Source organism: Podarcis gaigeae (assembly GCF_964106915.1).
Source record: "Podarcis gaigeae genome assembly, chromosome: 10".
In the NCBI taxonomy this organism is placed as follows: Eukaryota; Metazoa; Chordata; class Lepidosauria; order Squamata; family Lacertidae; genus Podarcis; species Podarcis gaigeae.
The window spans coordinates 56,439,947-56,467,406 of record NC_139686.1 but is presented as its reverse complement, the minus strand read 5'-3'; the positions used below and the strand labels follow the sequence as shown (position 1 = coordinate 56,467,406).

At 49.6% G+C, this 27,460-nt stretch overlaps 2 protein-coding genes across 3 annotated transcripts; one reads left to right on the top strand and one right to left on the bottom strand.

The window, feature by feature from the left end:
• Window positions 1-56: 56 nt before the first annotated feature.
• Window positions 57-21,996, bottom strand: LOC310825642 (uncharacterized protein; the record flags this gene model as incomplete). 2 transcript variants are annotated; one of them, XR_014555370.1, is made up of 2 exons in its annotated part: window positions 57-512; window positions 5,973-6,293. XR_014555370.1 is itself a non-coding variant. In XM_083699551.1 (2 exons), the coding sequence occupies 2 exons, from the start codon at window positions 21,994-21,996 to the stop codon at window positions 507-509; spliced, it is 411 nt and encodes a 136-aa protein (XP_083555677.1). In that variant the 3' UTR covers window positions 333-506. The 2 variants fall into 2 exon arrangements, 1 of the variants encoding a protein (XP_083555677.1); XM_083699551.1 differs by lacking the exon at window positions 5,973-6,293 and adding an exon at window positions 21,592-21,996 and having other exon boundaries at window positions 333-512.
• On the top strand, window positions 21,995-27,351 carry FEZF1 (FEZ family zinc finger 1; the record flags this gene model as incomplete). The annotated part of the gene is made up of 4 exons (XM_083699345.1): window positions 21,995-22,903; window positions 23,069-23,203; window positions 24,019-24,151; window positions 25,542-27,351. The coding sequence occupies 4 exons, from the start codon at window positions 21,995-21,997 to the stop codon at window positions 25,841-25,843; spliced, it is 1,479 nt and encodes a 492-aa protein (XP_083555471.1). The 3' UTR covers window positions 25,844-27,351.
• Between the last annotated feature and the right edge of the window lie 109 nt (window positions 27,352-27,460).

Below are 27,460 nucleotides of genomic sequence, written 5' to 3'. Positions count from 1 at the left end.
GAGAACTTGAAATAGAGCTATTTAGTGGGAGAAAGGGCAAATAAAATATTCTGTGCTCTTGCACTGTCCTCACAAACAGGATGGCGAGGACAATATGTCTGGGCTATAGCATTCTCTTTGGTCTCCCTTCAGGAAATAACCTCCCCAAATGATACCAAGAGATGCCAAAGATTTTTGGGATAGAGCGAGTGATGATCATTATTCCTTCCCGCAATGTTTGGGGGCTCAACACAGAAATCTCAATCAAAAAGCAATGGGAGTATGACATAGGTAACCAAATACACCCCATCCAATGGACTAAACTGTGGTCTAAACCTTCCTTCAAATCCATCTCAGACAACAGAAAGGAACACACCTTGAAACTTACCTATAGATGGTACCTAACACCATGGAAGTTGGAGCTGATACACCCAGGAACCTCACCAAAATGCTGGAGAAGTTGCAGCTCTGCAGGTACATACCCCCACATGTGGTAGGACTGCTCCAGAATCCAACCCTTCTGGACATCAGACCTACAAGAAATATGCAAAATAACAAAACAGGTATTAGAAGCCTCTCCAGAACTACCAGATGTACAATTATACTTTGAGGCATTGGGTTTGTGCTGGATTACTGAAGAACAAGCAGGTGACTGGGAGCGGCTGCCGAGACCACATAACACCAGTCTTGAAAGACCTACATTGGCTCCCAGTACGTTTTTGAGCACAATTCAAAGTGTTGGTGCTGACCTTTAAAGCCCTAAAGGGCCTTGGTCCAGTATATCTGAAGGAGCGTCTCCACCCCCATCGTTCTACTCGGACACTGAGGTCCAGTGCCGAGGGCCTTCTGGCGGTTCCCTCACTGCGAGAAGCCAAGTTACAGGGAACCAGGCAGAGGGCCTTCTCGGTAGTGGCGCCCTCCCTGTGGAACGCCCTCCCGCCAGATGTCAAAGAGAACAACAACTACCAGACTTTTAGAAAACATCTGAAGGCAGCCCTGTTTAGGGAAGCTTTTAATGTTTGATGTATTACAGTATTTTAATATTTTTTTTGGAAGCTGCCCAGAGTGGCTGGGGAAGCTCAGCCAGATGGGCGGGGTATAAATAATAAATTATTAATTATTATTATTACTGCTAGGTCTGGAAGGGCATGATGGTAAATATGGATGACATGCCTGTATGTGGTATGGCAGAGCCAAAATTTACAAGAGCTTCTCCAACCATGGGATCAGAAAGGACCTGATTAGAGTCCGGGGAAAACGCAAAAACTTACCAGAAAGAAAGACACCACTGTAGTTATACCCGACAGGAGCAATAACTAGGAAAAAGATTAATATGGAGAACCAGTGGGGTACTCACTGCAGCCAACTGAAGTCAACCAACTATGCCTTGGGTCCCCCAACCTCTCTCACCACCAAGAAAAGCTAATAAATGAATAGAAAGGGAATGTGATGCCGGCACAAAAACCTTGCAACCGTAACACCATGTAAAAGAATGAAAGTTTATGTCAGGGACGAGCCAGTGGTTTCAAGTTCCCCGGAGGGAGGGGGAACCTGGGAGTGGAAAAAGAGGGTGAGGTGTCCGATGAGGAGGGAGATAATGAGGAGAGAGCTGTGGGAGGAAGCAGAGGAAGTGGCAGGAAGGGCTAGAGAGCCAGGAAGTTCACAGGAGCAGCAAGGGTTAAGCTCAAGCTCAGAATCTTTCCACAGCTCTCTTGAGACATGGGAGAAGAGGAGGGTGTAAGGCATGGGTTGCTGGAGGGGCAACTGCAGGCCTCAGCAGAGATCTGAACTGAGTGACTCTGATGGATGATAAGATGTGTTAATGACCCATTGTAAATACTGCAAATAAAGACTATTTAAAAAGTCATGGTGATCATTGTGAAGAGAGGACACCCTCAGCCCTGACATTTTACCAGCCCTCTCTTTTCCCCCCAATTTTATACAGGCTACAACATTAATGTCTCACACCAGGTATAATTGATCTGTAGAAAAGACTTTATGATCTGAAAACAGAGATGATGTACTTTTGTAACCCAAGAAAATCTTGTAATAAAAGCAATTTTAAAAGAAGGAGAAACAAAAAAACTTTTTAATAATTAATAATAATAATAATAATAATAATAATAATAATAATAATAATCTATTATTTATACCCCGACCATCTGGCTGAGTTTCCCCAGCCACGCTGGGTGGCTCCCAATCAAGTGTTAAAAACAATACAGCATGAAGTATTAAAAACTTCCCTGAACAGGGCTGCCTTCAGATGTCTTTTGAAGATAGGATAGCTGCTTATTTCCTTCACATCTGAAGGGAGGGTGTTCCACAGGGTGGGCGCCACTACCAAGAAGGCCCTCTGTCTGGTTCCCTGTAACCTCACTTCTCGCAATGAGGGAACCGCCAGAAGGCCCTCGGTGCTGGATCTCACTGTCTGGGCTGAACAATGGGGGTGGAGACGCTCCTTCAGGTATAAAGGACTGAGGCCATTTAGGGCTTTAAAGGTCAGCACCAACACTTTGAATTGTGCTCGGAAATGTACTGGGAGCCAATGCAGATCTCTCAGGACTGGTGTTATGTGGTCCCAGCGGCCACTCCCAGTCACCAGTCTAGCTGCCGCATTCTGGATTAATTGCAGTTTCCAGGTCACCTTCAAAGGTAGCCCCACGTAGAGAGCATTGCAGTAGTCCAAGCGGGAGATAACCAGAGCATGCACCACTCTGGAGAGACAGTCCGTGGGCAGGTAGGGTCTTAGCCCGCGTACCAGGTGGAGCTGGTAGACAGCCGCCCTGGACACAGAAATACAGTAACCTGCGCCTCCATGGACAGCTGTGAGTCCAAAATGACTCCCAGGCTGCGCACCTGGTCCTTCAGGGGCACAGTTTCCCCATTCAGGACCAGGGAATCCCCCACACCCACCCGCCCCCTGTCCCCCCAAAACAGTACTTCTGTCTTGTCAGGATTCAACCTCAATCTGTTAGCCGCCATCCATCCTCCAACCGCCTCCAGGCATTAACATGTTTTTTAAAAACATACACAAAGGAAGCTGCAGAGTCAGACAATTTGGCCTGTCTAGCTCAGTACAGCCTTACATTGAAAGGCAGTGCCTCTTTGGGACTTCAGACTGGGTTTTCTTCCAGTCTTACCCAGAGATGCTGGGGATTGACCTTCTGCATATGAAGTTTTACCACTAGACTATGCGCCATCCCAATACCAGTGTGTGGGTATTCACTGGTGATGAGACAGAGCTGCAGGTTAAAGATACACCTTGCCCAAAGCTTTGCTGGGAGTTTAGCTGTTGCCTGCAGGTACTGTATGTGGTGGGGGTGGTTTTTACCTATGGTACGTAAAGAAAAAGAGAAACCTCCAGAAGGAAGCTAACCGAATAACCTGCTTCCCATTCCTACAATTCAGCCACTTTTAAAGCTACAAAAGTGCAAGCTGCTTAAACCAGTCCTTAAATTAGTTCGGTCCCGGTGCAAGGTGTGTGCCGCCCATGGCCATTAAAGCACATTAGCATTTCCTGCATTTGTGACCTTTAAATTCTCCAGAACCCTTCCTTGTGTAAGTGTTACGCAAAAGGCAGCACCTATAAGAGCACAAATGGTTCCGGCTCTCTCCACAGAAACCCAACAGAATCCCAGATCCTTTTAATTTAATTGAACATTGCTCATCTGTGTGTATTCCCAGGGCACTCGCCAGGTATTAGCATCATTGGCCAACTATCAAGGATCAGACTCAAGTCAAGGGCCCATCAATACCTGGGTTCCCCACTCCCAGCCTTACTGCTGCTGCTCCTTGTTATCATTGCCTGTACACAGTCCTCTTTAAGTGAGTAAGCATCACAGGAGAAAGGAGGAGCACCAACCCAGCCTCAAGCTTCTCTTCCCTTCTCGATGGCTGTAGCCAAAAACACAAGATGGTACATCTTGCCCAATGCCCAGTGTACACCATACACTGTATCCCTGTTCTGAATTCTACTCACCCCTTTAAGCAGCGGCCAGAGAACCTCCAGCCCATGAGAATCATCATCATTTTAACATCCCTTCTCCCTAAAAATCCAAGGGCAGGTTACATAGCCAATACGTGCACAAAATTTACAAATGGGGCGTTAGATTCCCCCTTCCTTCTGGAATTTGCACTGTTGGGACTCTGAAAAGGGATCCATAATCTCAGCATCAGATTTCATATTTCTTTCTACCAATCCAGGAGCCATTCCTCTGACTCCATCTTTCCATTTCCTTTTTCAGTTCCTCTTAACAAAGGGAGACAATTAACCTTAAAGAGTCCCCTAATTGTGCAGTAATCCTTAGCCCCAGATATCTTACCCAAGTGCCCTCGAAAGTCAATGTCCCCTTATTAGCTCTAAAGATAATTCCCCCTAACATTCTATTAAATTGCAGCAGGGCCTCGAGTGGTTCATTGGGACTAGTTAAAGCATGAGCCTCATCCTTTGCGCAGAACGATATTTTAAAATCTTTCTCCTAATCCCTTTCATGCCAGAATGCTGCCTTCCAGCTACTATCATGGGTTATGTAACAAGCAATGGCGTGGCAAAGGAGGCAGCTTCGTCCAATGCTAATTAAAAGACGCCTGCTTCTTGGGGAAAAAGCAATGACAAACCTAGACAGCATCTTAAAAAGCAGAGACATCACCTTGCCAACAAAGGTCCGTATAGTTAAAGCTATGGTTTTCCCAGTAGTGATGTATGGAAGTGAGAGCTGAACCATAAAGAAGGCTGATCGCTGAAGAATGGATGCTTTTGAATTGTGGTGCTGGAGGAAACTCTTGAGAGTCCCATGGACTGCAAGAAGATCAAACCTATCCATTCTTAAAGAAATCAGCCTTGATTGCTCACTGGAAGGACAGATCCTGAAGCTGAGGCTCCAATACTTTGGCCACCTCATGAGAAGAGAAGACTCCCTGGAAAAAAACCCTGATGTTGGGAAAGATGGAGGGCACAAGGAGAAGGGGACACTAGAGGACGAGATGGTTAGACAGTGTTCTCGAAGCTACCAGCATGAGTGTGACCAAACTGTGGGAGGCAGTGGAAGACAGGAGTGCCTGGCGTGCTCTGGTCCATGGGGTCACGAAGAGTCGGACACGACTAAATGACTAAACAACAAAAACTTTTCAGTAGAACCTATTAGTTGAAATTCTGCATGTCATGGAGTCAATAAACAAAGCAATAGGAAATAGCTAGAGCTGCAATGCAGTTTTTTAAAAATGGAATCATACAGTTGGAAGGGACTCAGAGGATCAACTATTCTAGTCTAAACTCCAGCAATGCAGGCAGCATTGAAAATTTGCCAGGCGCATTTTGCACCTGGCTATCGGCCACTTGCAACCAAGTGAAGATGCCCAAGTGCCAGGATGGGACCTGACATCTTCACCATCTGGAGGTGCATGCCTGGGGAATCCTTGGACCTTGATTGTTTTCACACACCAGCAACACATCCTGTAGAATTCTATCCATGATATTTTATTTGAACGAATTTCAGGAACCAAAAAAGTTCTATTGGAAAATATGACTTTCAAGCTGTCTGGCCCCAAAACGGCAACTAGGTATTTTGGCAACTGTAACCCTGGTTTAAGAAGTCCTTTGGCGCCTAGCTTATATATCCGAGTTTCTAACACTGGAATGCAGGAATATGCAGCTGTCCCATATGGGGACTGAACCTGCAACCTTGGCATTATCAGCACCATTCTCTAACCAACCGAGCTATCCTGTTCCTTTTGATGTTTTTGTCTTCTCCATCCCAGCCTGAGCCAGAAGAGACTCTGGTCTCTTGCTTTTTTGTGGGGCTTTAAAAAGGGAGAGAGAAACTACGTGTGCCAGTTTGAGCTCTTTGGAGGAAAGGAGAGATAGAAATGTAAATAATAATAATAATAATACCCCCTCCAACAAAAGTTAGCAGCAAAGACAGGAGCCCATGCCCTTTCTAACTCTTGCCCTGATCATGTGGGGAAATGTGATGTCAAAGCATTTCTTCAATTACCTTGCCAATCCAAATTGTCCATTATCCCCAACAGGAGTCAAGCTGTAGCTGAGTGAAAGCTTAGGCTTCCAATTCAGCCCACTGTTAATCTTGCAGATAGGTCTATGGCTGGATTAGTCCAGCCCCAAATCCACAACTCAAAACACCCCTCTGCTTGCACCAAAAATCAAACCCTTTAAATTGCCTCCTCTGAGGTTCTGACCCCTCCTGGGTCAGACTCTGCACTCAATGGTATGCAGCAGCTTTCAATGGCTTGCAGGAGCAAACTCAACACTCAGTGGTTTCAAACCAAAGGAGTTGGATGGGACCTTGGATATCATAACACAGCCTTTCCCAACTTTGGGCCCCCCAGGTGTCACTGGACTACAATTCCTATCAGCCCCAGCCAGCATGGCCCAATGATGGATGATAGGAATTGTCATCATAATTGTGAATTATTATGTCCAGTAACATCTGGAGACCCAAGGTTCAGATAGGGTGATCTAGTCCAATCCGCTACTCAAGACAGGATCCAACAGCCTTCCCCAACTTGGCTCAGGCCTGCAAAGCTCATCAGCCCCAGCTGGCAGAGCCAATGGTCAGGGCTGATGGGAGCTGAAATCCAGTATCCCTAGAGGGCACCTGGTTGGAGAAGCCTGAACTACAGCCTTCGTGACGGGCCAGTTTCTCCTTACATATCCCCAGCAAAGGAGTGCCTGCTGCTTCCCAAGGCAATCTATGCCACTGTTCAACAACTCTTGATTCACTAACTTGCAGGGAGGGGCACTTCCCCTTTTAGTGTGAAAAAAAAAAAAACCCAAAACTATTTAATAATAATAATAATAATAATAAATCCTCATGAAATAAGATGTGAACTAGAAAAAGCGTACACAAACTCTTTCCTTTGCTCCTACTTTGGGTGGGGGGTTTACATGTGGTTGCCCTATCACAGCTACCCTAAAATCCTGGATTTCTCCCTTGTCCAGCTGTCTGTCACTTCCGGCCATAGCGAGACCAGGCAGGGAGGGAAATATGGATTCCCAAGTCGCCCCGGAAGCTGGGCACCCGAGGTCAAGCAGGACCTTCCCCAAGGCAAATGAGGGGAGGTTGGAAGGGGATGCGGGGGACTCAACTAGTCGCTTCTTGGCAGAGAAACACCTGTTGGCAGGTGCAGCGCCCGTGGCTCTAGGGTTGTTCTGCACAGGATGGCACCGGGTGGTTGCCGTGATTTTTTTTCATATGGTGCTGAAGTGACTTCAAAACAACCCAGAGCAGGGCTGTCATACGTCGAGATTTTCCCATGCATTGACGAGATTTCAAGGGCAGAACTGACGTCGGAGGAGAATTTCCAAAACGAGGTGTTTTGTCTTGGTCAATCAAAAAAATGTGTTTTTGGGGTGGTTTCCTTTTAAAAAGCTGAAAAACTTTGGGAGTTGTCTAAAAAAAAGTTCAGCAACTTTCGGGTTTCCCTAAAAAGGAAAGCTCAACAATTTTGGGGTCTTCCTAAAATGGCGTGCATTTGATGGGCAGCCGGCGGGTTTTTTTGGTGGTTCCCTTAAAAAAAGCTCCGTTGTGCACATATACCCATGAATTTGTAGGTCTATCTGCACCTGACTACCCAGAGCTTAAATACATGACCTTTCACACACCCTTTCCAACACAAGCATTTGGAGAGGATCCCTAACTTGGCAGAGATAAAGATAGAGAAGACCTGAAACACAGGACAAAACTGTATCAATACAGGATGCAGCATTTTACATTGAAATACGGGACAATCTTGTATCATACAGGACAGGTGGCCACCCGTCCTCAGCCCCGCTGCGGATCAACCATAGCTGCCTCGAAACCAACGCGCGCCCGGCCACGAAGGCGGGCGACCTGCTCCCAGGCTGGAGCCCTTGGGCCCGGGGCTCAGACGAAAAGAGAGCCGCCAGGCCGGGTTTGGCGCCCTGCACCGGCTCGGAAGGAAACTCCTGCTCCGCTTCTTGGCGCCTCGTGCCAACGCTGGGCCCCGAAGCGCTTCATTCATACTTACCCGGATTCCACGCTGAAGGAGACCCAAATAACCGTGGGGCGCAGGCGGACCCTTCCCCAGGACTCCTGGGGAACGCCAAGCGTTTACACCGCCATTCCTTCCCGAACGGCGCCTCTTCCCAAGCCGACAGGCCAAGCCACGCTCGCCACGTAGCCATTGCGCTTTTTTCACACCTGAGGCTTGTTGGCTAAAAGGGCTTCCCAGGCGCAAGTGTCCGGGCAGGATCATCACCGCCAGCTCTGCCGCTTAGAAATAAGCTCTCTCCCTCGATATTCAGAGCATTTCGGATTCGGAAGGACCACCTAGGCCAACGCCCTGTAAGATCACACCTGGTTTTAAGAGCGAAAAGCCCAGGGGATCCTTTCCCGGGATGGAGGCTTCCTCTGGCGCATTCTGCGCGCTAAGGCGCAAAGCGCAGGCCCCGCGGGAAGCTCGTTAAAAGAAACTTTCTGCTGGGCGATTTCAGAGACCAGCGGGTTTTCTATCAGCACCCTCTCCCCGCTTTCTGGAACCTCTTTCAGGACTAAAGACAGAAGGACTGACTGTGCAGCTGACTTCCTCGCAGGTTGTCGGGGCTGCAGTCCTGCGCGTTCTTGGACAGCACTGAAACCAACAGAACCCGGTAGGATCATTGAGGATTATTAAATATTATTAAATATTAAAAATAGAATCAAACATTAAAAACTTCCGCTAAAAAGAGACCTGCTTCTGAATGAATGTGCTTTAGGTTTCAAGGTTTTACTTCATTGTCCTCAACGTTATGCCCCTTTTCACAGGCTTCTGTTCTAGAGTGACTGTCTTTTTTCCTCCCTTTCTGAGCTCTTCTGTCTTTACCGTTGGAGTGAAAGGCAGAAAAGTAGCAACAGGAAACATTTCCAGGCATGGATATGCAGAATTGAGCTGGTGAACCTGTTTAATTTCTGCCTGAGAGGTGCCCTGATCAGTTAGCTATCTTTGTATTTTATTGATAATTAGTAGTTGTATGCAAGTAAGATGTTGTTGTTTAGTCGTTTAGTCGTGTCCGACTCTTCGTGACCCCATGGACCAGAGCACGCCAGGCGCTTCTGTCTTCCACTGCCTCCCGCAGTTTGGTCAAACTCATACTGGTAGCTTCAAGAACACTGTCCAACCATCTCGTCCTATGTCATCCCCTTCTCCTTGTGCCCTCCATCTTTCCCAACATCAGGGTCTTTTCAAGGGAGTCTTCTCTTCTCATGAGGTGGCCCAGGTATTGGAGTAAGATAAATGGCCTTTAATTACTGAAAGTGCTCTGGGGAGGGGGAATGGCTCTTATATATTTGCAGGGGGCAAGGGAGCATCTTAGGCTAAGAAGATGTTGCCTCTTCGACGAATGGAGTCAGAGAGAGAGAGATTTCTGCCTTCCCTGAGGTATTTTGTTACCTGCACAGGTGAGGCCTCGCCCACCTCTGGTTACATGCAGAGGAAGTCTCTCCCAGCCCAGGAGGAAACAGGAAATTCCGACTGGCTGGTCCAGACACCCTCTTTTTATGTCCCCTCTAGGAATGTTGTATTTGACTGCTCTGTGTCTCACATCCCACGGAGATGTGGGCATCCCGTGTGGCAGTGGCATGATGGGATAGAACAGTGGCTCTCAAAGGGTTTGGCATGACACACTGGTGTGGCAGGAGAGGCTGGCAAGTGTGGCAGGAAGCTGCATTTTTGGATACTTTCTGGAAGTCAAGTGATCATACTATAAAGTAGTTGTGTTCTGTGTGACCAGTCAAGCACTTCTTTTTGTTTTCCAATGCATTTCTTGTCAATTGAAAAATCGGTGTGGTGCGAGCAAATGTTTCCTCGGAAAGCGTGGCCCAGAAAAAAGATGCTGAGAATCACTAGGATAGAAGGATCCATTTCCTGTCTTCTGGCCCTGCCACTTAAGGCCGTATTATTTTCTCTTCAGCTGCTAAATACCACCTCTTCTTGACATCTTGCTGTAGTAATAATTCCATACAAGGGTTTCTGTGCCGGTGGAGGAGGAAGGAAGGGCAACCTCTGATTTTGCAGCAGGGACAATGAAGTCATGAAACCATTTTCCAATCCTCTGCATGCAAACTAAATAAGCTTTGCTCAGAGCGAAACCCATCAAACGAGGCACACAGATGAAGAGGCAGGTGATGTTACTAGGTGTGCCTTGGGGGTTAAACTCTGATCAGCTCTGTCACTGGAAGCCCAGGGAGCAGGGCCGTCTTAAATATATCCACGGCGCCGTGGTACAAAGATCCCTCCGGCGCTGGAGTTTTCCAGAGCTGCTGACCTTTTTACGGCGCTGCTGGCAGCTTTGGGGGGCTGGAGGAGGCAGCCGGCAGCTGGAGGGCGGCTCCACCTGGGGGGAAGAGGCGAAAGGCTCTGGGCACAGCGCTGCTTCAGCGAGGCGGGCAAGCTGATGGTGGGAGGCGCTGCATCCAGCCCCCGCCTCTTCCCTGGTGCCCTCCAGAACTTGGCACCCTGGTGCAACTTGCTTCTATGGTTCCAGGTGGCTTCAGTGGTTAGAAGCACCAGCTACAAGCTATGTGAGGTGCAATAGCTACAGCCATTCATTGACCAAGAGAGTTTGTCCACAGTCGTTTAGACCAGAGCTTTCCAAACTGTTCATGTTGGTGACACACTTTTTGTCCGTGCATCCTTTGGCGACATAGTAATTCACTTTGCATTGTTTTGCGACGCAGTAAGACTCTGCCAGCATGCAACACCGCTGCTCAGAGATGTGCACTGATTGTCCAATTGCTACTGGGCCAGGTTCAAGGGTTTACTAATCGTATATAAAGCCCTAAATGACTTGGGACCAGTTTTGTTGCAGGATCAACTTACAGTGGTACCTTGGGTCACATATGCTTCAGGTTACAGACTCTGCTAACCCAGAAATAGTACCTCGGGTTAAGAACTTTGCTTCAGGATGAGAACAGAAATCATGCTCCAGCGGCGTGGCGGCAGCAGGAGGCCCCATTAGCTAAAGTGGTGCTTCAGGTTAAGAACAGTTTCAGGTTAAGACCTGACCTCCGGAACGAATTAAATTCTTTACCCAAGGTACCACTGTACTGTATAAATGCCCTCTTGACCACTACAATCTGCCAAACCGGCACTGTTCTAGGGGCCACATAATACTTGATTAACATGTGTCATAAATTTATATTTTGGTGTCGCAGCACCCACACTTTGGAACTCCCTGTCTATTGACATCAGGGAGGGAAGTACAGTGGTACCTCGGGTTACATACGCTTCAGGTTACATACACTTCAGGTTACAGACTCCGCTAACCCAGAAATACTACCTCAGGTTAAGAACTTTGCTTCAGGATGAGAACAGAAATCGTGCTCTGGCGGCACAGCGGCAGCAGGAGGCCCCATTAGCTAAAGGTTAAGAACAGTTTCAGGTTAAGAACAGACCTCCAGAACGAATTAAGTTCTTAACCCGAAGTACCACTGTACCTTCTCTACTCTTCTGGGTGCCTGCTTAAACATGCAGACATGTAGAAGTTACATGTGTTTTTATTTCTTTTTAGCTCCTGTTGATCTTAATCATTTTTGAATATTTTCCGTATATATTTTTATCAACAATTTTTATATTTTCGGTATTTTAAAAGTTTTTATATTTTTAAATTTAAAAAATATATTTTATAAAATAAACCACTTAGAGATTTTTCTCTCTTTTCTGCAAAGCGCTTAGAGATTTTCTTACACTCAGGCAGAATGTAAGTTTATGTTAAATAAAATAAAATGCCACTTTTCTTTTGAACGATTAAAAAACAATACCCTTTGTTATGACCAACCAAAATGCCTTATGATAGAGAGCAAGCCTTTGTGTCTTCTAGAACTCTTTATCAAGCAAAGCAAGAAGAGTGCATGAGAGAGAAAGCTTGGTTGGAATTGAAGTCATCATGTCTGCATTAGTCAAAAATTCATTTTTCTGGTATCGTCTCAGAAGAGCTGTGTCTCGGGGTTGTTGAGAGGAACACCTGCAAGTCAGCATTTGCCATTCACTAATGTGTGGCCATTCAAGGGAGTGTTACATTGCAGCCAGGATTGCATCTGGGGTGTCTAGATGCAAAAGAAGAGGAAACTAGAAGCCTGATAAGGAGGACTGACCATCAGCCAGAACCTGTGTTTGGAAACAAGCCCCACTGAGTTATATTAGGGTTTTACCACCTAAAGCTATGGTTCTCCCAGTAGTGATGTATGGAAGTGAGAGCTGGACCATAAAGAAGGCTGATCACCGAAGAATTGATGCTTTTGAATTATGGTGCTGGAGGAGACTCTTGAGAGTCCCATGGACTGCAAGAAGATCAAACCTATCCATTCTGAAGGAAATCAGCCCTAAGTGCTCACTGGAAGGACAGATCGTGAAGCTGATGCTACTTTGGCCACCTCATGAGAAGAGCAGACTCCCTGGAAAAGACCCTGATGTTGGGAAAGATGGAGGGCACAAGGAGAAGGGGATGACAGAGGACAAGATGGTTGGACTGTGTTCTCGAAGCTACCAGCATGTGTTTGACCAAGCTGCGGGAGGCAGTGGAAGACAGAAGTGCCTGGCGTGCTCTGGTCCATGGGGTCATGAAGAGTCAGACACGACTAAACAACAACAAAGGTGTGCTGAGCATTTCACCCTGAGTTGTGAGAGCTGCTTGGTTTAAAACATCACTCCTCAATACCTCAGCCTTCCAGCTTTGGCCCCACCATATTCACTGGGAGTTGTCACATATGCCTGCAGAGAACATCCAATCCTTGCCTGTTTGTTAAGGAAGGATTGCAGGGAAGTTCCCGCCCCTTTAATTGTTGTGTCCAAGTCTAGCATCGCATTTGCACCAGGCTAAGTCTTCTTTAATACGCCTAAGCATTTGAATGGTCTGTCAGTCTGTCAGTCTCTCTCCTGTTCAGTGAACGTTTTTTTAACTGCTTGCTGTTTTATGGTGATTGCTTTGCGATGGCCTCATTATCACTTCGTAGGAAGCAATTCATGAATTAAATGAAATATCTCGAAGCTATTTCATAACACACACATATATACTGTGTATTTAGGTACTAATTCATATATGACAACAATTTCATAGCCAATACAGAGTCAACAAGCTAATTGGGTGGATTGTTGAAGGATAAATGTCTTCAGCAGATGCAGAAGACGTAATAGATGTCTGATATATAACAGGAGAGGGTACCAATTTTATGGAGGGAGGGAGGAATGTGTTTTTGTGGGGGCTGTTTCGTATGAAAATTTAGTTATCACTGTTTTATGTTTGAAATATTTGTTTACCGTGTAAGGTGCCTAAGACCTTTGGGTATAAATCATAATCATATTTCAGCAAGTGTAGAAATCCCCTCTCCTGCATACCTGGTAAAGGGACAAGAGCATGGTCACTTATTCAGTGAATCCATCACCTAGAGTGGCTTTAGACTAGAGAGTGGCTGGCAGTGAGCAGTATCCGTGAGAGAGTTGTTATTGATACAGGGGATATTGACAGAAGTATACTTGACCTGAATATTCCCTGGGAATATGACATTAGCAGGGTTGAGACTGGCATGGGAGTTACTGACAGTCATAGCTGATCCCTTGATCTGCACCGCGTTTACTTGGGAGGAGGTGCTATTGATCTCAATGGAATGTGCATCAAGGGGACCAAGAAAGCCAATTTTAAACTACATAAGCGATGCATTAATGCGTTGAAAACTGGCTGAGATCTTTTAAGGCCATGCTGCAAGACCCACGTCAGCAGCCAGCGCTGGTCCAGAAAATGTCCTGCCACTGCTGCCTTTCAAATGCCCAAATTGCAGTGATTTCTTACAAGACAAGATGGTAGCAACTCTCATTAGAGTGGAGGTTCCTGGCTGCAGTGGCCACTGATGGTGATATGGGTGATTTATTGCCCCAGGGCCAAAATAATTTGGTCAGCCTTGAATCCTATGAGGAGGCACGGTTTGCTGCTCCAACTCAAGCAGAACAAAATGTATTGCGTGGGAGAAGGGGATTTTTTGAGCTGGAGGGGGGGGTCTGAGTTCCGTTACCTTTTTTCAATTAAATAATTATTTTATTTATTTATTTTGCCTGGAGGTGCTGGAATATACACCCAATGCCTGAGCCAAAAATCCACCCATATCTGTAATCAAAGTTTTGACAATTTCTAATCCAAATTATTAATATCTTACATTTCGCCACTGGCAGGGGGTGGTTGGTCTGGCACTGTCACTGGGCTGGTAATAAGCAAACGTATTGGTGAGTTCCCCCACCTTTTTCTCCAGAAAAAAGCACTCTTTAACATTATTTTTTTAAAAAAAAATATATCGTTACAAATAGAGCAGGTTTTTTGTGTCAGCTGACATTAACGATGGGAATATTCCATCAGTTCCGACTTGAAACATAAATTAGTAGCCCATATGTCTAAATAGCTATCCGAGTGAGAATGACGATTATAAATGATGCCTTCAAACGTTGGAGGGCAGTGGCATGTTCCGCGCCCTGAGCAGAGGAAAATGAATGTTGGTTCTTCTATAAGGGCTGGCAGGGCCGATTTCCGTTGTCCACGCTTCAGCGTTTGTGACTTAGTGATTCAGTGCCATCCACAGTTTCATGAGCACACCATTTTATTTTATACACTGGATGAAAGTCCTGAAGTTTATTGTCCCGTGGATCGTCATTTGTGTGTGTTCGTGTGGTTTTCCCCGCCCCCACCGTCTCACCCCTTTGTCTGCAGCCCAATCTCTAAATCTCTCCGGACGGCTGCAAGTCTGAGTTCATGCTCACGCTTACGCGGAACCAAGCGCCCAAGGAAAGATGTGTTTTGCAGGCTCTGTGTTCCGGCTTGGTTAGCAGGTGGTTCGTGAGGGGCTGGGTTTCCAAAAGCGCAGCAATTGCTGCATCGGCTCTGTTTAGTTTGCCTTTCAATCCTCTCTGGGTTTCGGAGCCTTTTGCGAGCGCGCGTCTGGCGACCTGGGCCTGACAGCCGTTGATGCGCTCCGAAGGCGCGCCTGGATCAACCGGGGCAGGTGAAACCGTGTCAAAAGCGCAGACCTCTCTCCCGCAGCTGGATCGGGGTAACAGGGCCGGCGGTTCATTGTGGACTCTCACACATTCTGCAGGGGGCGGAATACACACACTCTCTCTCTCTCTCTCTCTCTCTCTCTCTCTTATTTGCAACAGCAGGATTGCATTTACCTTTATTCTAGAACTCAGATGCAAGTGCGTAAATTCAGCTCACCTTTCACAATCAGATACACATATTTTAGCGCACGCAGCGCTGGGTTTTGGTGTTTTTCTTGGGGTTTTTCGTTTTTTTGTTGTTTTTTGTTTGTTTGTTTGTTTTTTGCTGCTGCTTTTGATAGGACTTATTTCTCACCATACACTTCCACAGTGGAGCAATTCTTTCCCCGAGCTGGGCAGATGGAGTTCAGGTGCAGCGTTCAGGCTTGCCAATTTTATCTTTGACGTGGACGCGGCAGACTAGACGTGCGTTTCTGCTTCCTTTTGACTTTGAGAGAAGGCGAAGGCGTCTATTTCTTGCTTTGGTGGAACTGGCTTTCCAAAGGGGGGGGGCAATAAATACCCAGCCACCCACCTCACCACTCCTCTGTCTCGCTGAGAGGCTGGGAACCTTGCAGAAAGTTTCCTCTTGCTGCCATAGCCCAAGGTTATTGTGTGGAAGATTAGAATTGGGCATGGGCATCCGGAATTTATTTTTATTTCTGGGAGGGGGCAAAGTAAATACTTCATACAAACAGCTAAAAGTTTCTCCCTAAACAAATGAGAATAGGGCCTTGCCCATTTGCCTCACATCTCGGGTTCTACAAATCCTAGACACGTCCTTTATTTCAGGCATAGGCAAACTCGGCCCTCCAGATGTTTTGGGACTACAACTCCCATCATCCCTGACCACTGGTCCTGTTAGCTAGGGATGATGGGAGTTGTAGTCCCAAAACATCTGGAGGACCGAGTTTGCCTATGCCTGCTCTATTTTAATAGTTTTTATTGACTGCATTTCTATCCCACCTTTCCTCGAGGGGGCGTACAGGATTATCCCGCTCTCCACAACAACCCTTTGTGGTAGGTTAGGCTGAGACACTGGTCACCCAGTGAGCTTCCTGGCGAGTAGGGATTTGAACCCTGCTCTCCCAGGCGCTCTAACCGCTATCCGCGCTGTCTTTAGCAAGGGGGGGGGGGAATGCCCCCACCAAGTGGGAAAAGGCAGTTATGCGATCCTTCACCAGATGCGCAGATGTCAAGTTCAGGTTATCCCCTCGGAAGGCGAGGTCTCGCCTACACCCTGGGCAGAAAGCGGCCCTCCCGACTCGACGGGGCGCGCTCCTTCGGATTCCCAGCTGCCCGATGGGAAGCGGCGCGAAGCTCGTGCCTTTGGTGATATTGGCGATCTAATCGCCTCTGGGTTCAGATATTGCCCTGAGGTTGCGATGCGTTTGCCTGCTAATGAAAAGCCCAGAGGGAGAGGGCTTCGACCACAAGTAAATGTAAGTGAGCAAGAAAAGCAGAGGAGAGAGAGAGAGAGAGAGAGAGAGAGAGAGAGAGAGAGAGAGAGAGAGAGAGAGAGAGAGAGAGACGGCGTAAAGCGAGACACAACTTCCGTGCAACCATGCAACAAGAGAATGTTAGTTCTGGGTGAGACCCGTTGTGCTCATTGGGGCTTATTTCGGAGTCAATATGGCTGGACTGGGTCTGTACGTGGAGCGCAGATAAAGCTGCTTTCCTCTTCTCTCCCCCTCCAGGTTACATAAGATACGTAATTTAGAAAGGCGCAGGGGGGCGGATAACAAAGGCTGCATTTGGGTGTGTTGAAGGGCTGGGAGTTCAATTCAGTTCTAGTACTCAGAACGAATTCCGACGTTCAGGCTTCTTTCATTCGAAGTCAGGGGTTCCCAGACCTTTCTGCCCCACAGACCACTTGAAAATTGCTGGGGGGTCTTGACGGACCTTTCTGCCTGTTGTAGCAGCCGCGGCAATGCGCTCTGTTACATGCTGTGCGATTTTGCATTGTCCGTGCTTCTTCAGTTTCTTATACATTGCAGTTAATTGCAGACTCCAAACTGTAATACAATAAAATGCAATACTGTCTTCGACCCTAAATTCACAGGCATGTCCGGAGTGAAGCTTGTCTCGTGTTCCAATGGTACGTTGCCATATTTCAAAAAGTAAAATTATTGAGCTTTTATTTTTGGGAACAAACAAAAATACAGTGATATTATGCCTTTGGAGCTGCTTGCGCTGTTTTTTCCATCGGGATTTTCCTGACATTTTGCCAGTTCGGCAAAATTTCCCCCTGACGCCATTTTTACACCCGAAAACTAGGACATCTCAGGAATTTTCCTGAGGTATGGCAAGCCTAGCCAATGGCCACAGTTTGGGAACCTCTGTTAAGTGTATGTCTTTTGCACCAAACTCCACTTGGTGGATCTGGGCAGTTCTAGCTTTCTGTTTTAAAATAAAAAAAAGTAGATCGCTTTAGTCTGAAATAATCCCTTCCGTCTCCTAAAAGATTCGCTTTAACACGGGCCCATCTGCACTAGACATTTAAAGCATTATCATACAGCTTTAAACTGCTACGGCTTCCCCGCAAGAATTCTGGGAATTGTAGTTCGTTAAGGGTGCTGAAAGTTGTGCCAGAACTACAATTCCCAGAATTTCCTGGGAAGAGGGGTGTTAAAGCACCCTAGGAAACGGGAATAGGATTCTCCTGTCAACTCTCAGCATGCTTAAGGAACCAGAGTTCCCAGGGTTTTTCGTGGGAAACTCTGATTGTTTAGAGGGTTATGATACTGATTTAAATGTCTAGTGCAGGTGGGGCCTGAATTATTCTCTCCCTGAAACGGGGAGGGTTTTTCTGCGACCTTAAGCACCCCTGGCCTAGGCTTCAGGTCTTCCTCCCTCGTTTCTTCCTTCCCTTGGAAGAAGATTTGGGAGTTCGCCTGATTTGCCTGCCCAGGAGAAGCGACCGGCTCCCGGTTTGGGCTTGGGCAGAGGGCACATTGCCAAGCAATCCTTCTCTGGGCCGTTTCTGGTAGCAAAACTGCCGGATTCTCCAACAAAACTGTAAGGATCGATGTTACTGGTGATGACCAGGTCGCTCTTTAAAACGTCCGCATCTCGCATCCTCACTGATGAGTCAGACTCATTTGCTTCCTCAAGACTGGGCAATGGGACCTACTTCGAGATTCAGTAAAGAGCCGGCTTTAGGATAAGAGAGCAAACGGATTGACGGGTGAGCGAGCGCGCAGCTAATCCACTTGCTCCGGCCGACCTTTCTTCCGAGAAAACAAGCTTAGGATGGAAACACCTTATAGTGGTGGTGCATTGAAACACCAAAGGCATATATAAGATGACAGGTTTCGCTTCCTCCGATGCAGAAAGCTGCGATTCTTTAGGTTGAGAGCCAGCCGGGCTGGACATGATGGGCCTGAACTTCTACACAAACTTGCCTACGATCCAGCTGCAATCCTATACTGTCAAGTTCTTACAGAACGCAAGAAGATTTTCTTTTCAATCAACCAGCTTAGGATGACCACGCGTGACTGGAATTCTGCGCGCTCGCGCAGAGCGATCTTACGCACTTATAGTCCCATCTGCTTCCAGGAAGGACTTACTCCCAAGTTTATGCATTTAGGGCTGTTGCCTAACTTTGGAGGGTTTCAAGGGCAGAAGTGCTTCGGAGAAGCATTCCGAGGTAACGCTGCATTGTAGCGTGAATTCGGCTCGGAAAGTTTCCCTTCCAGGTGACACTTTCCATTTCAGCCTAGTCTGTTCTCTTTACTCTCTGGCTCTTTCTCTCTCACACTCTTTCTTTTCACTGTAAAACCAAACACCGGAATCCGGCGCTAGATTGCCCACACTCCTCCTCAGTCCGGCGTTGTCTTAACGGCAGAGCCAGTAATTGTCGCTTTGGGACCAGGTTTCCTACGCTCCAGCGACGACGCGGCGTGTCGTTTCGCCTCCTCCCAAACACATGTCAGAGAAAAGTCGATCTCAGAAAGACCAGGAGCGAGCCAGCTGCTGAGGCGCTAAGGAAGCGAAAGCTTCGCCTGAAATAGTTCCCAGCCGAGGGGTGGAGCGCAGGAAGCGAGGAACCGAATTCATCCCCTTTAAAATTCGACGGCGAGGGATTGATGGAGGGCGCGGCGAGGTGCCCCAGAAGTAAATGGGGAGTCGGGCAGATAAGATATTTTTATTAAATAATAAACAGATTAAATATAATAGGAGGAAGATAAGTGGCCAAAAATGTTTCCTTGTCGCCCAGGTGAGCCAGTTCACCTGTACGCTGAAACCAGCCTGGTTTGCCCCCTCGCGCCACAACTGCGCCCGTCTGGCGTCTGCCTCGGGGGCCGAGGGAAGGGAACCTGAGCTTCCCTCGGGGGAGAGAACTTTTGCGCCAACCCATCTGCTGTGGGGAAGGGATCCCAGGGAGAAAAACCCCACCTCCCCGCTGGAAGGGAGTAAATCCAGGACTCATTGGGCGTCGGGGGGGGGGGAGGGCTTGCCGCGTATGTTAGATCTGCACGGTCTTTGGCTCGCGAGTGCCATTAAAAGTTAGGGAGGGGGATTCTGATGTGATGTATTTAAGAGGCCAGTCTGACGACGGTGGTCGCGTGTATTCTAGTTGTGGGGATGGAATGAGGAGGGGGAGAACCGTGTGCGCCCCCTCGAGCTCACTGACGATAAACGGTGGGGTAGGCATGCAATAAAGGAAGGAAGGAATACATAGAATTATTATCCCAAATGCCCTTAAAAGAGAAGCACCCGCAAAAGGCTTTGCGGCATTTCTCCTGTGGGGCACGGGACCAGCCACTCGCGGTGGGCATGGGACGGGGATGTGGCAAGGAAAGAAATATTCCACGCCTCTCTAGTCCCACTTGAGTTACAAAGCACAATGCGTCGCGATCGTTTTTGGAGCGTTTGTAATATATGTTGGTGGTTGGTTGGTTGGTTGGTTGGTTGGTTGGTTTCTGTTTGTTTGTTTTGTCCAGTACAATCTGTGGGTGTTTTCTTTTTCTTAATTCTTTCCTTTGTGCTGAGGATTCTGTGAAGCTATTAGGAAACTTTGGATTTAATACACACGCCAAACCCGCATTCCGCTGCCCGTTTGCCTCCTCTCGGAGGAGGAAATCCAGGCCCGCGCCTTCCCCGGCCTGTTTACATAGCCCTTGGCCCCGGGGACCGAAAGAGAGATTTGTCGTTAATTAGTGGATCATCTGAAAGCGGAGAGGCTCCAAACCAATTTGCCCCGAAACGGCCCTGTAATAGCCCTGCAATTCACTTCCTTGGGCTCGTTCCAGATTTGAAGGGTGGAGGGTGTCTTCCGACGACAAAGCCTCGCTCGCTCCCGGAGCTGGCTACGTTTAGCAACTCACAAGCGAGAGAACCGGGATCTGTTTCTCTTTTAAACCTAAGAGAATCCGCGTGGTTTCTGTTTGGTTAATGAAACTGGTTTAAAACTAAACGCTAGTTTGTTCCCGGGAGCTCTGAAAAGTACCAAAAGCTCCGAAAGGTTCCTTTGAAGGAACACCTCGCTATTTAGAGCACAACGAGGCTGTGTTGCTAAGCAGCCTCTAGAAAGCAGGTTGGACTGAAAGCCCAGTCTGAGGTGAGGTGGGGAAAATGACTCCAGAAATTCCCTTACTCGCTGGGAGAGCAATCTGGAGCCATCAAAATCGACGGCGGTGGGGGAACCACCTCTTCCTCGTTGATTTCAATGTGATCTCACACTGTAGCCTCCGAGTTCTCGCTGGGAGAGCTGACCTCTGGTTTTCGCGCTGGGCATTTTGCCGTCTGTCTCTCCCCACCCCCAATTTGCAGTAGTTGGGGGTCGCCCTTGCTTGAATAGCTATTGAAAGTTTGGTTTTGGGCGAGGACATCATCCTCAACGCTCCGGAAACCTGGGTCTCCCCGACGGCTTCCTCCTTTGCATCCGGCTTGCCCGTCTACACTGGGACGCCCCGTCTAACACCCGCTCGGAGCTGCAGCCCCGCGCTTTTCCTCGGGAAAGCGAAGCGTTTTTGTTTCTTGGGAAGGGCGGCGCGTTTGTCAAAAGGCCAGGCGTCCAAAGGACTACCTCCGAAGTGGCACCGAGAAAGGAGGGAAGGGAGGGAGGAAAGAAGGAGCAGACCCGGGGCAGAAGCAGAGCAGCCAAGACGCGCGCCCAGGTGCGCAGCGCGGGGATGTCGGCCTGGGCTGAAACTGACAAGCAGGCAGCGCAACTGCCCCTCCTTTGTCCGAGAGAAGCCCGTCGCTGTGGCCCCCCAATTTCCCTGATTTAGAGGTCACGCCGCGAATTGTCTTTCCTTTTATGATTATAAAGGAAAAGATGATGTCATTTAAAGGCAAACAAGACCATTGATCTGGAGGCCTCTGAAGCCTGTGTAAGGTAAGGAGACTGGGAATAATAGGAGGGGAGAGGAGAAGGAGGGGGAGACCCGGAGGGGGAGGGGAGACCCACCTCCTTCCCTCTGGGCGGGGGGAGGAGGCGGAGGAGGATCGGGCGCCAATGGAAAGTAGCCTCCTGATCTTGGGAGCGGGGAGGGGAGGGGGTTCCACTTTCCTCCCCCCCCCCTTCTCCTCCTAATGCCTGTTGGAAGCGAATTGAGCAATTATCTAGTTTACCTTCTCCTCTTGGAAGTTAACGATTGGCGGGATCGTGGCTGCTGCTATTGACCCAACACTTTCCATTGAGAGAGAAAACGAGGGAGAGAGGCGAGGAGGAGCAGACAGGGGCGACCGTCCCCCGCCAAAGGCGCGCAGAGGCGGCGATGGGCCGGCACGAGTCCGTCGGGATGCGCAGGCTGGTGCCGCCGCCGGCCGTCGAGATGGAGAGGCAGCTGTCGGCGGTCCAGACGGCGAGCGAAACGGCGAGGGCGGCAGCGGCGGTGGGCTTGGTGTGGGCATCGGAGGACGAGGCGTCGCGGGCGGCAGCAGCCGCGCGGGGCTCCGTCGGCTCGGCTCAGTGAGCGGGCTGCGGAGGGGCAAAGGCAGCTGGAGAGGCGCCCAGGCAAGCGAGCGGCCAGCCATGAACAATAGCGGCCAGCCGCCACAGCAGCAGCACCCCCCGACGGCTGCCAAGAGCCTGGCCGCTCCTCGAGCCAACATGTTGAGTGCCTCCAAGCCTTTGGCATTCTCCATCGAGCGCATCATGGCCCGGACGGCCCCGGAGCCCAAAGCGCTGCCGCTGCTGCCCCACTTCTTGCAAGGAGGGGGCTCCAAAAGCGCCGTGCAGCACGTCAAGCCGCAGCAGCAACAGGCGGAGGCGGCGCTCAGCCTGGCATCTTCCATCCCTTGCATGATCCCTTTCGTGCCGCTGGCCTACGAGCCCTTAGCCAAGGCGGGCTCGGAGCCCAGGAAGCCCCCGATGGACACGCCGCTGCCGCCCTCCCCCTCTTCTTCCTCGTCGGCGGCGTCTTTGAGCTGCGCGCTGAGCCTCAAGCCGCCGTCGGGGGACCTGCAGCCGCTGCAGCAGCACTACAAGCTTGTCCGGCCCCGCGTGGTCAACCATTCCTCCTTCCACGCCCTGGGCACCCTGGGCTACTTCAGCCGCGCCACCGAGCCGCCGCAACCGCCGCCGCCGCCGCCGTCGGGCCTCAGCCTCCACCCGGTGGCGTCCTACTTCCTAGGCTCGCCGTTGCACGCCTCCTCTCCCGCCGCCTTGCACGCCCCGACGGCGCCCAAGGCCTACCTGGCGGAGAGAAACAAGCTGCACGTGTTGCCTCCCGGCTCCGACAAATACCCGACGCCGGCCTTCAAGGATTTGGCGCACGCCCAGCTGCACAGCGCGGCAGCCGCTGCCGCCGCCGCAGCTGCCGCCGCCGCCGCGCACCTTCTGGCCACCGACAAGCTGCCCTTCAAGAACGTCGGGGCGGACTTCAGCCGCGGCTCGCCCAGCGCCAAGCCCAAAGTCTTCACCTGCGAGGTCTGCGGCAAGGCAAGTGCCGGATCCGGCCCCTCTCCCAAATCCGATCCGCCAAGGCGGCCGTCGAGGCTGCTGTTTGCTGCGGCTGCTGCGCTGGCTTTCTCGCGCACCCTTTCTAATCGCGTTTCTTGTCTCTTTCTGCTTTCACTTTCTGACCCCTCCCCTTCCCCCTTCAAGGTCTTCAACGCGCACTACAACCTCACGCGCCACATGCCGGTGCACACGGGAGCCCGGCCCTTTGTCTGCAAGGTCTGCGGCAAAGGCTTTCGCCAGGCCAGCACACTCTGTCGCCACAAGATCATCCACACCCAGGTACCGACCGACCGCGCGCGATCGCTCGCTCTCCCTCCGCTCCGCGCCCAGCAAACGCGCGGATTTCCCGACCGCCGCGCACAAAGCCAGTAGCAACGCGCGGCTCCCACCCGACGGCTCCGCGCCGTGGCTCTGCAAGCCTCCTCCCTTCCCGTCCCTGGTCCGTCGAACTGGCCAGCATCTGCCTCTCTCCCTCTGTCTGAGTTAGACTGTTCTGCCTCCTCGACGTGCGGAATGTTTGTCTTCTGGAGGCAGTAACTGGAAAGCGAGCTGTTCGTCGTGTGTGAGTGAGAGAGAGAGGAGTGGGGGGGGGGGGAAGAAATACTAGTCTTTTCCCCTTTCTCCCCCTCCCCAACAATAGTGCTTGGGTATTGTCCCCTAGACAGCCACCTCTCCAAATTTCCCTTCTCTCCCTTTTCCCCACTGCTGCCTCTCCGTCGGCTGTTTCTTTCACTAGGGCCACCATCCTGAAATGCGCTTCCTCGGAAGTAAGCCCGACTAAACTCACATCCCACCAAGCGCGATTAGGCTCCGGGTTCCAGCTTCGGTATTCTCCCTCCCCGCAACCCCGCGCGAGTCTCCAATAGACTTGAGGGGCGCTCGCTGCCAGAGTTTAAACTTAACAGGACGAGGCCCTTTGGGGTAGCAAAGGAAGCTGATCTTCTTTCCAAGCGAAAACAGCACCTTCCTCCCCAGTTCTTGCTGTCCTGGGGGGTGGGGGAAAAGAGAGCCAGGATTGTGCCCCGCTTGGAGAGAAGCTGCAAAACGGACTGGCTTTTGATTGCGTTTGTCTCTCCTTAAAATTAAAAATACAGGAGAAGCCTCATAAATGCAACCAGTGCGGGAAAGCGTTTAACCGGAGCTCCACGCTGAACACGCATACGCGGATCCACGCGGGCTACAAACCTTTCGTCTGCGAGTTTTGCGGGAAAGGGTTTCACCAAAAAGGTACGACTCTGCATTCGATGGCGTCGTTGTTGTTTCAGCGCGCGCGCGCACACACCTTTTTCCTCCCGTGTCCGATGTTCAAAACGAATATGCTAAAAAAAAAAAATTAAAACGGATATCAAACGGATATTTTTTAAGCGTGTCTAAAATGTTACGCCAGCATTATTGTTTGTGTGAGCTCGGAGAGTTATGTTGCGGGAAGACGAACGGAGGATCCGTTTATACAAAACCAGGAGCAAAAGATAGAGAGAGATATATATCTATTTAGCTTCTCCAATTGTTGTTTTTCTGAGATAGCCACTTCTGTTTAATTGGGGTGAGGGGCAAAGCGTTAGTGTGGATTTAAAAACGCGAGAACGATTGCAATTATTGTGAGGATAATTGGGAATAACAACTTAGTTTGTGCAGGTTTATGCGGAAATAAGTGCCACTGATTTCAGTGGGCTTGCCGCAATTTCCTGAACTCAGTGAGACTTACTTGTGAGGCGGCGCGTATATTATTGAAACCCAAGGCAGCGATGTCTTGCACTCTTACCTGGGAGTAAACCCAGTTGAGCTCGACGGCACTTATTTCCAAATATACGAACTATAGGCTTGCAAGTGTTAACCGGAGTCTTATGAGAGTAAACTCCGAATATTCTGCACGGTTCTGTTTGTAGATGCAAATTGCAAAAAGAAAACCCGGATCCACAACGCACCGCTTCGGATTAAGATGGTTCCGCTTCGCAGAGGCGCAGGGAATTAACATTCCCATCTTAAATATTTATTTGTGAAGAAAATCTTTAAAAATAAAAATCGTAGATTATGTTTAGTACCGCATTGTGGATTATTCCAGTCCTAATTTAATCCACCCCAAAGCGGTTTGATTTCGCTGGCTAACGATTTTATTTTATTTTGGATGAGGGAGAAGGAGAGGAAAGGGATTTAAACCGCTTTATTATTAGGAGTACCCCGGTTCCTGAAGGTCAGTCTGGAAGTCAGTTCACGGAATTTTGTCCAAATAAGCGGCGTTTTGGATCTGGGCACACAAATCGGCTACCCAGGAGCGTCCCAAGATTTCAGTTTCTTTGGATTTTGGTTTCTGTCTGTTTGCGTGTGTGGTTTTTTGTTCGATTGCTCGTTTCGTTCTTGTTTTAAAGTAGAAAAAAACTAAAAAGAATTTGAATTCTTTCGACGGAATGGAATCGGGAATGCCAACCGAAGAAGTTAACCCGAGCTAGTTTTGTGTTGTTGGTTTTTTTGTTTTGTTTTGTTTTTTTGTTTGAAGCGGGGTGTGTGGGTGTGCGCGCGCTTGGGCTGTGTGTGCTTGGGGGGCGGGAGAGGGTCTCCCCACGTGCCTCACTGAGCGCCTCGCCCTGTTGTTTGTGTCCCCCTCCTCCCCACCAAACAGGAAACTACAAGAACCACAAACTGACGCACAGCGGCGAGAAGCAGTTTAAGTGCAATATCTGCAACAAAGCCTTCCACCAGGTGTACAACTTGACTTTCCACATGCACACCCACAACGACACCAAGCCCTTCACCTGCCCCACCTGCGGCAAAGGCTTCTGCAGGAACTTTGACCTCAAGAAGCACGTCCGCAAACTGCATGACACCAACGGCAGCGGCGGCTCGAGCGTGGCTCCCTCGCGAAGCGCCGTCGAGCCAGAACTGCAGCCGCCGCCGCAGCCAATGCTACTTCACCGCCCCTGAGGCGCACCGCCGCCGTCCGCCCTTCTTCTGCATGCACTTCGACGGCGGTCCGCGCTCCCTCCAGAGAAAGCCGTCGGGTTTTTCTTCCCCTCTGGGACTGCTGGAGAAAGATAGAGAGACAAGGAAATTGCTTTGGGTTGTTTTTTTCTCTCTGCCCCCGACAGTCGGGGAAAGAAAGACTTGCGTCTCCCCGCGTGAGCCGGGGAGCTGGTTTTGAGAAAACCAGGACTAATGAAACGTTACTTCGGGCGTATATTTATTGAAAAAGCTGGGTCGAGACCCGGCCGGGAAGTCTGCCTAGAGTTGCCAGGTGCTCACCTCCAAGAGGGGTGCGGGGAAGAGACCCCCTTTTGCTATGAAAATCCCCTGTCCTTTTTTGAAAAGGCCCCTTCCTTTTAAAGGACTTCCATTCGCTCCAGAATTTCTTGCAGCGCCCAATTGGTGTCTCTTGTGTGTGAGAGAGTGTGAGAGAGATTTTAAAGCGTCGCCCCCACATCCCAAACTCTGGGGTATCCCTTGCTCAAAGGAATCCTTCTAAGTACCCTGCCCCACCGAAAACAGCGGGAGGGGGCGCTCCCTTTTCAAATGCCACCTTCGACGTGTGCCATTTCAAACTTCAGCGCGCCCAGCGGCTGTTAAGTCCCGGGTATTTAAATGCAGGATTCCCTGCCTAAGGTTATCCAAATATATATTCTAAGCTCGGGTTCAGCAACCGGTGGCAAGGGTTTTCTAGCTGAAGGGACGCTGACTTACGTCGAAGGCCCTCCTGTCCTTGTCGCAAGGCCCCAGTCCCATCCATCTGCGTTGCCCCGGGAGCGCGACTGACCTTTCTTGGGAAGAGATCTGCGTCCTTCCCAAAGTGGCAGCGGCCTTCCAGCGGGGATCTCCCCTTTGCAAAGAGTCGCCTTCCCGCCCCGCTGTAGAAAACGGAACCGGCGTCTCTTTAAAGTTCAGCGGTGGCTCTGCACTGCAAGGACGGCCCCTCGACGGTCCGGAAAGTGTCACACCACCTCAGCTCCAGGGTCGTGTGTGTCACCTTACTTCAGAGTGTGGCTCGTCTAACTGTGTGCGTGTATGAGAGAGAGAGACGCCTTTTAAAATATAGCAGACCCCTCCAGTCCCTCCTTTGGCACGGAAGGTCTCCTCCTTGAAGGGATGCGTCCGCAAGACGATCTCTTGTTCCCCGACATCCAACAGTGTGTTATTTTGGGCTCTGACAACCCTCGATATTCATCCCTCGAATTCGGTCGCTGTATATAGAATAACAAACCCCTCCTCCCCGGAAAAAAGTGTGTCGATTGACTTTGCCGGCTGGCTGAATCTCGGATTCTCGATTTCCCCCTTTCCCCGACGGTCTTCTCCCTCCTCCTCCTCCTCCTCTTCCCTCCCTTGTGCCTCAACCCCAACCATCGCCAAGCCTCCTCTCCTTCGTGATCTCTTGTGAATGAGGACGGGGTTGGCTTCAGTTTTGTACGGATCTGAAATTCCCGGTTGTATTTTTAAAAGAATTATTATTATTATTATAATTATTGCACGTGCCAAAAAAAAAAAAAAAAGACTTGGTGGATCTGGTGGCAAATAAACGGGCGAACCGCCCCTTTCAAGCAGAGTGCGTTG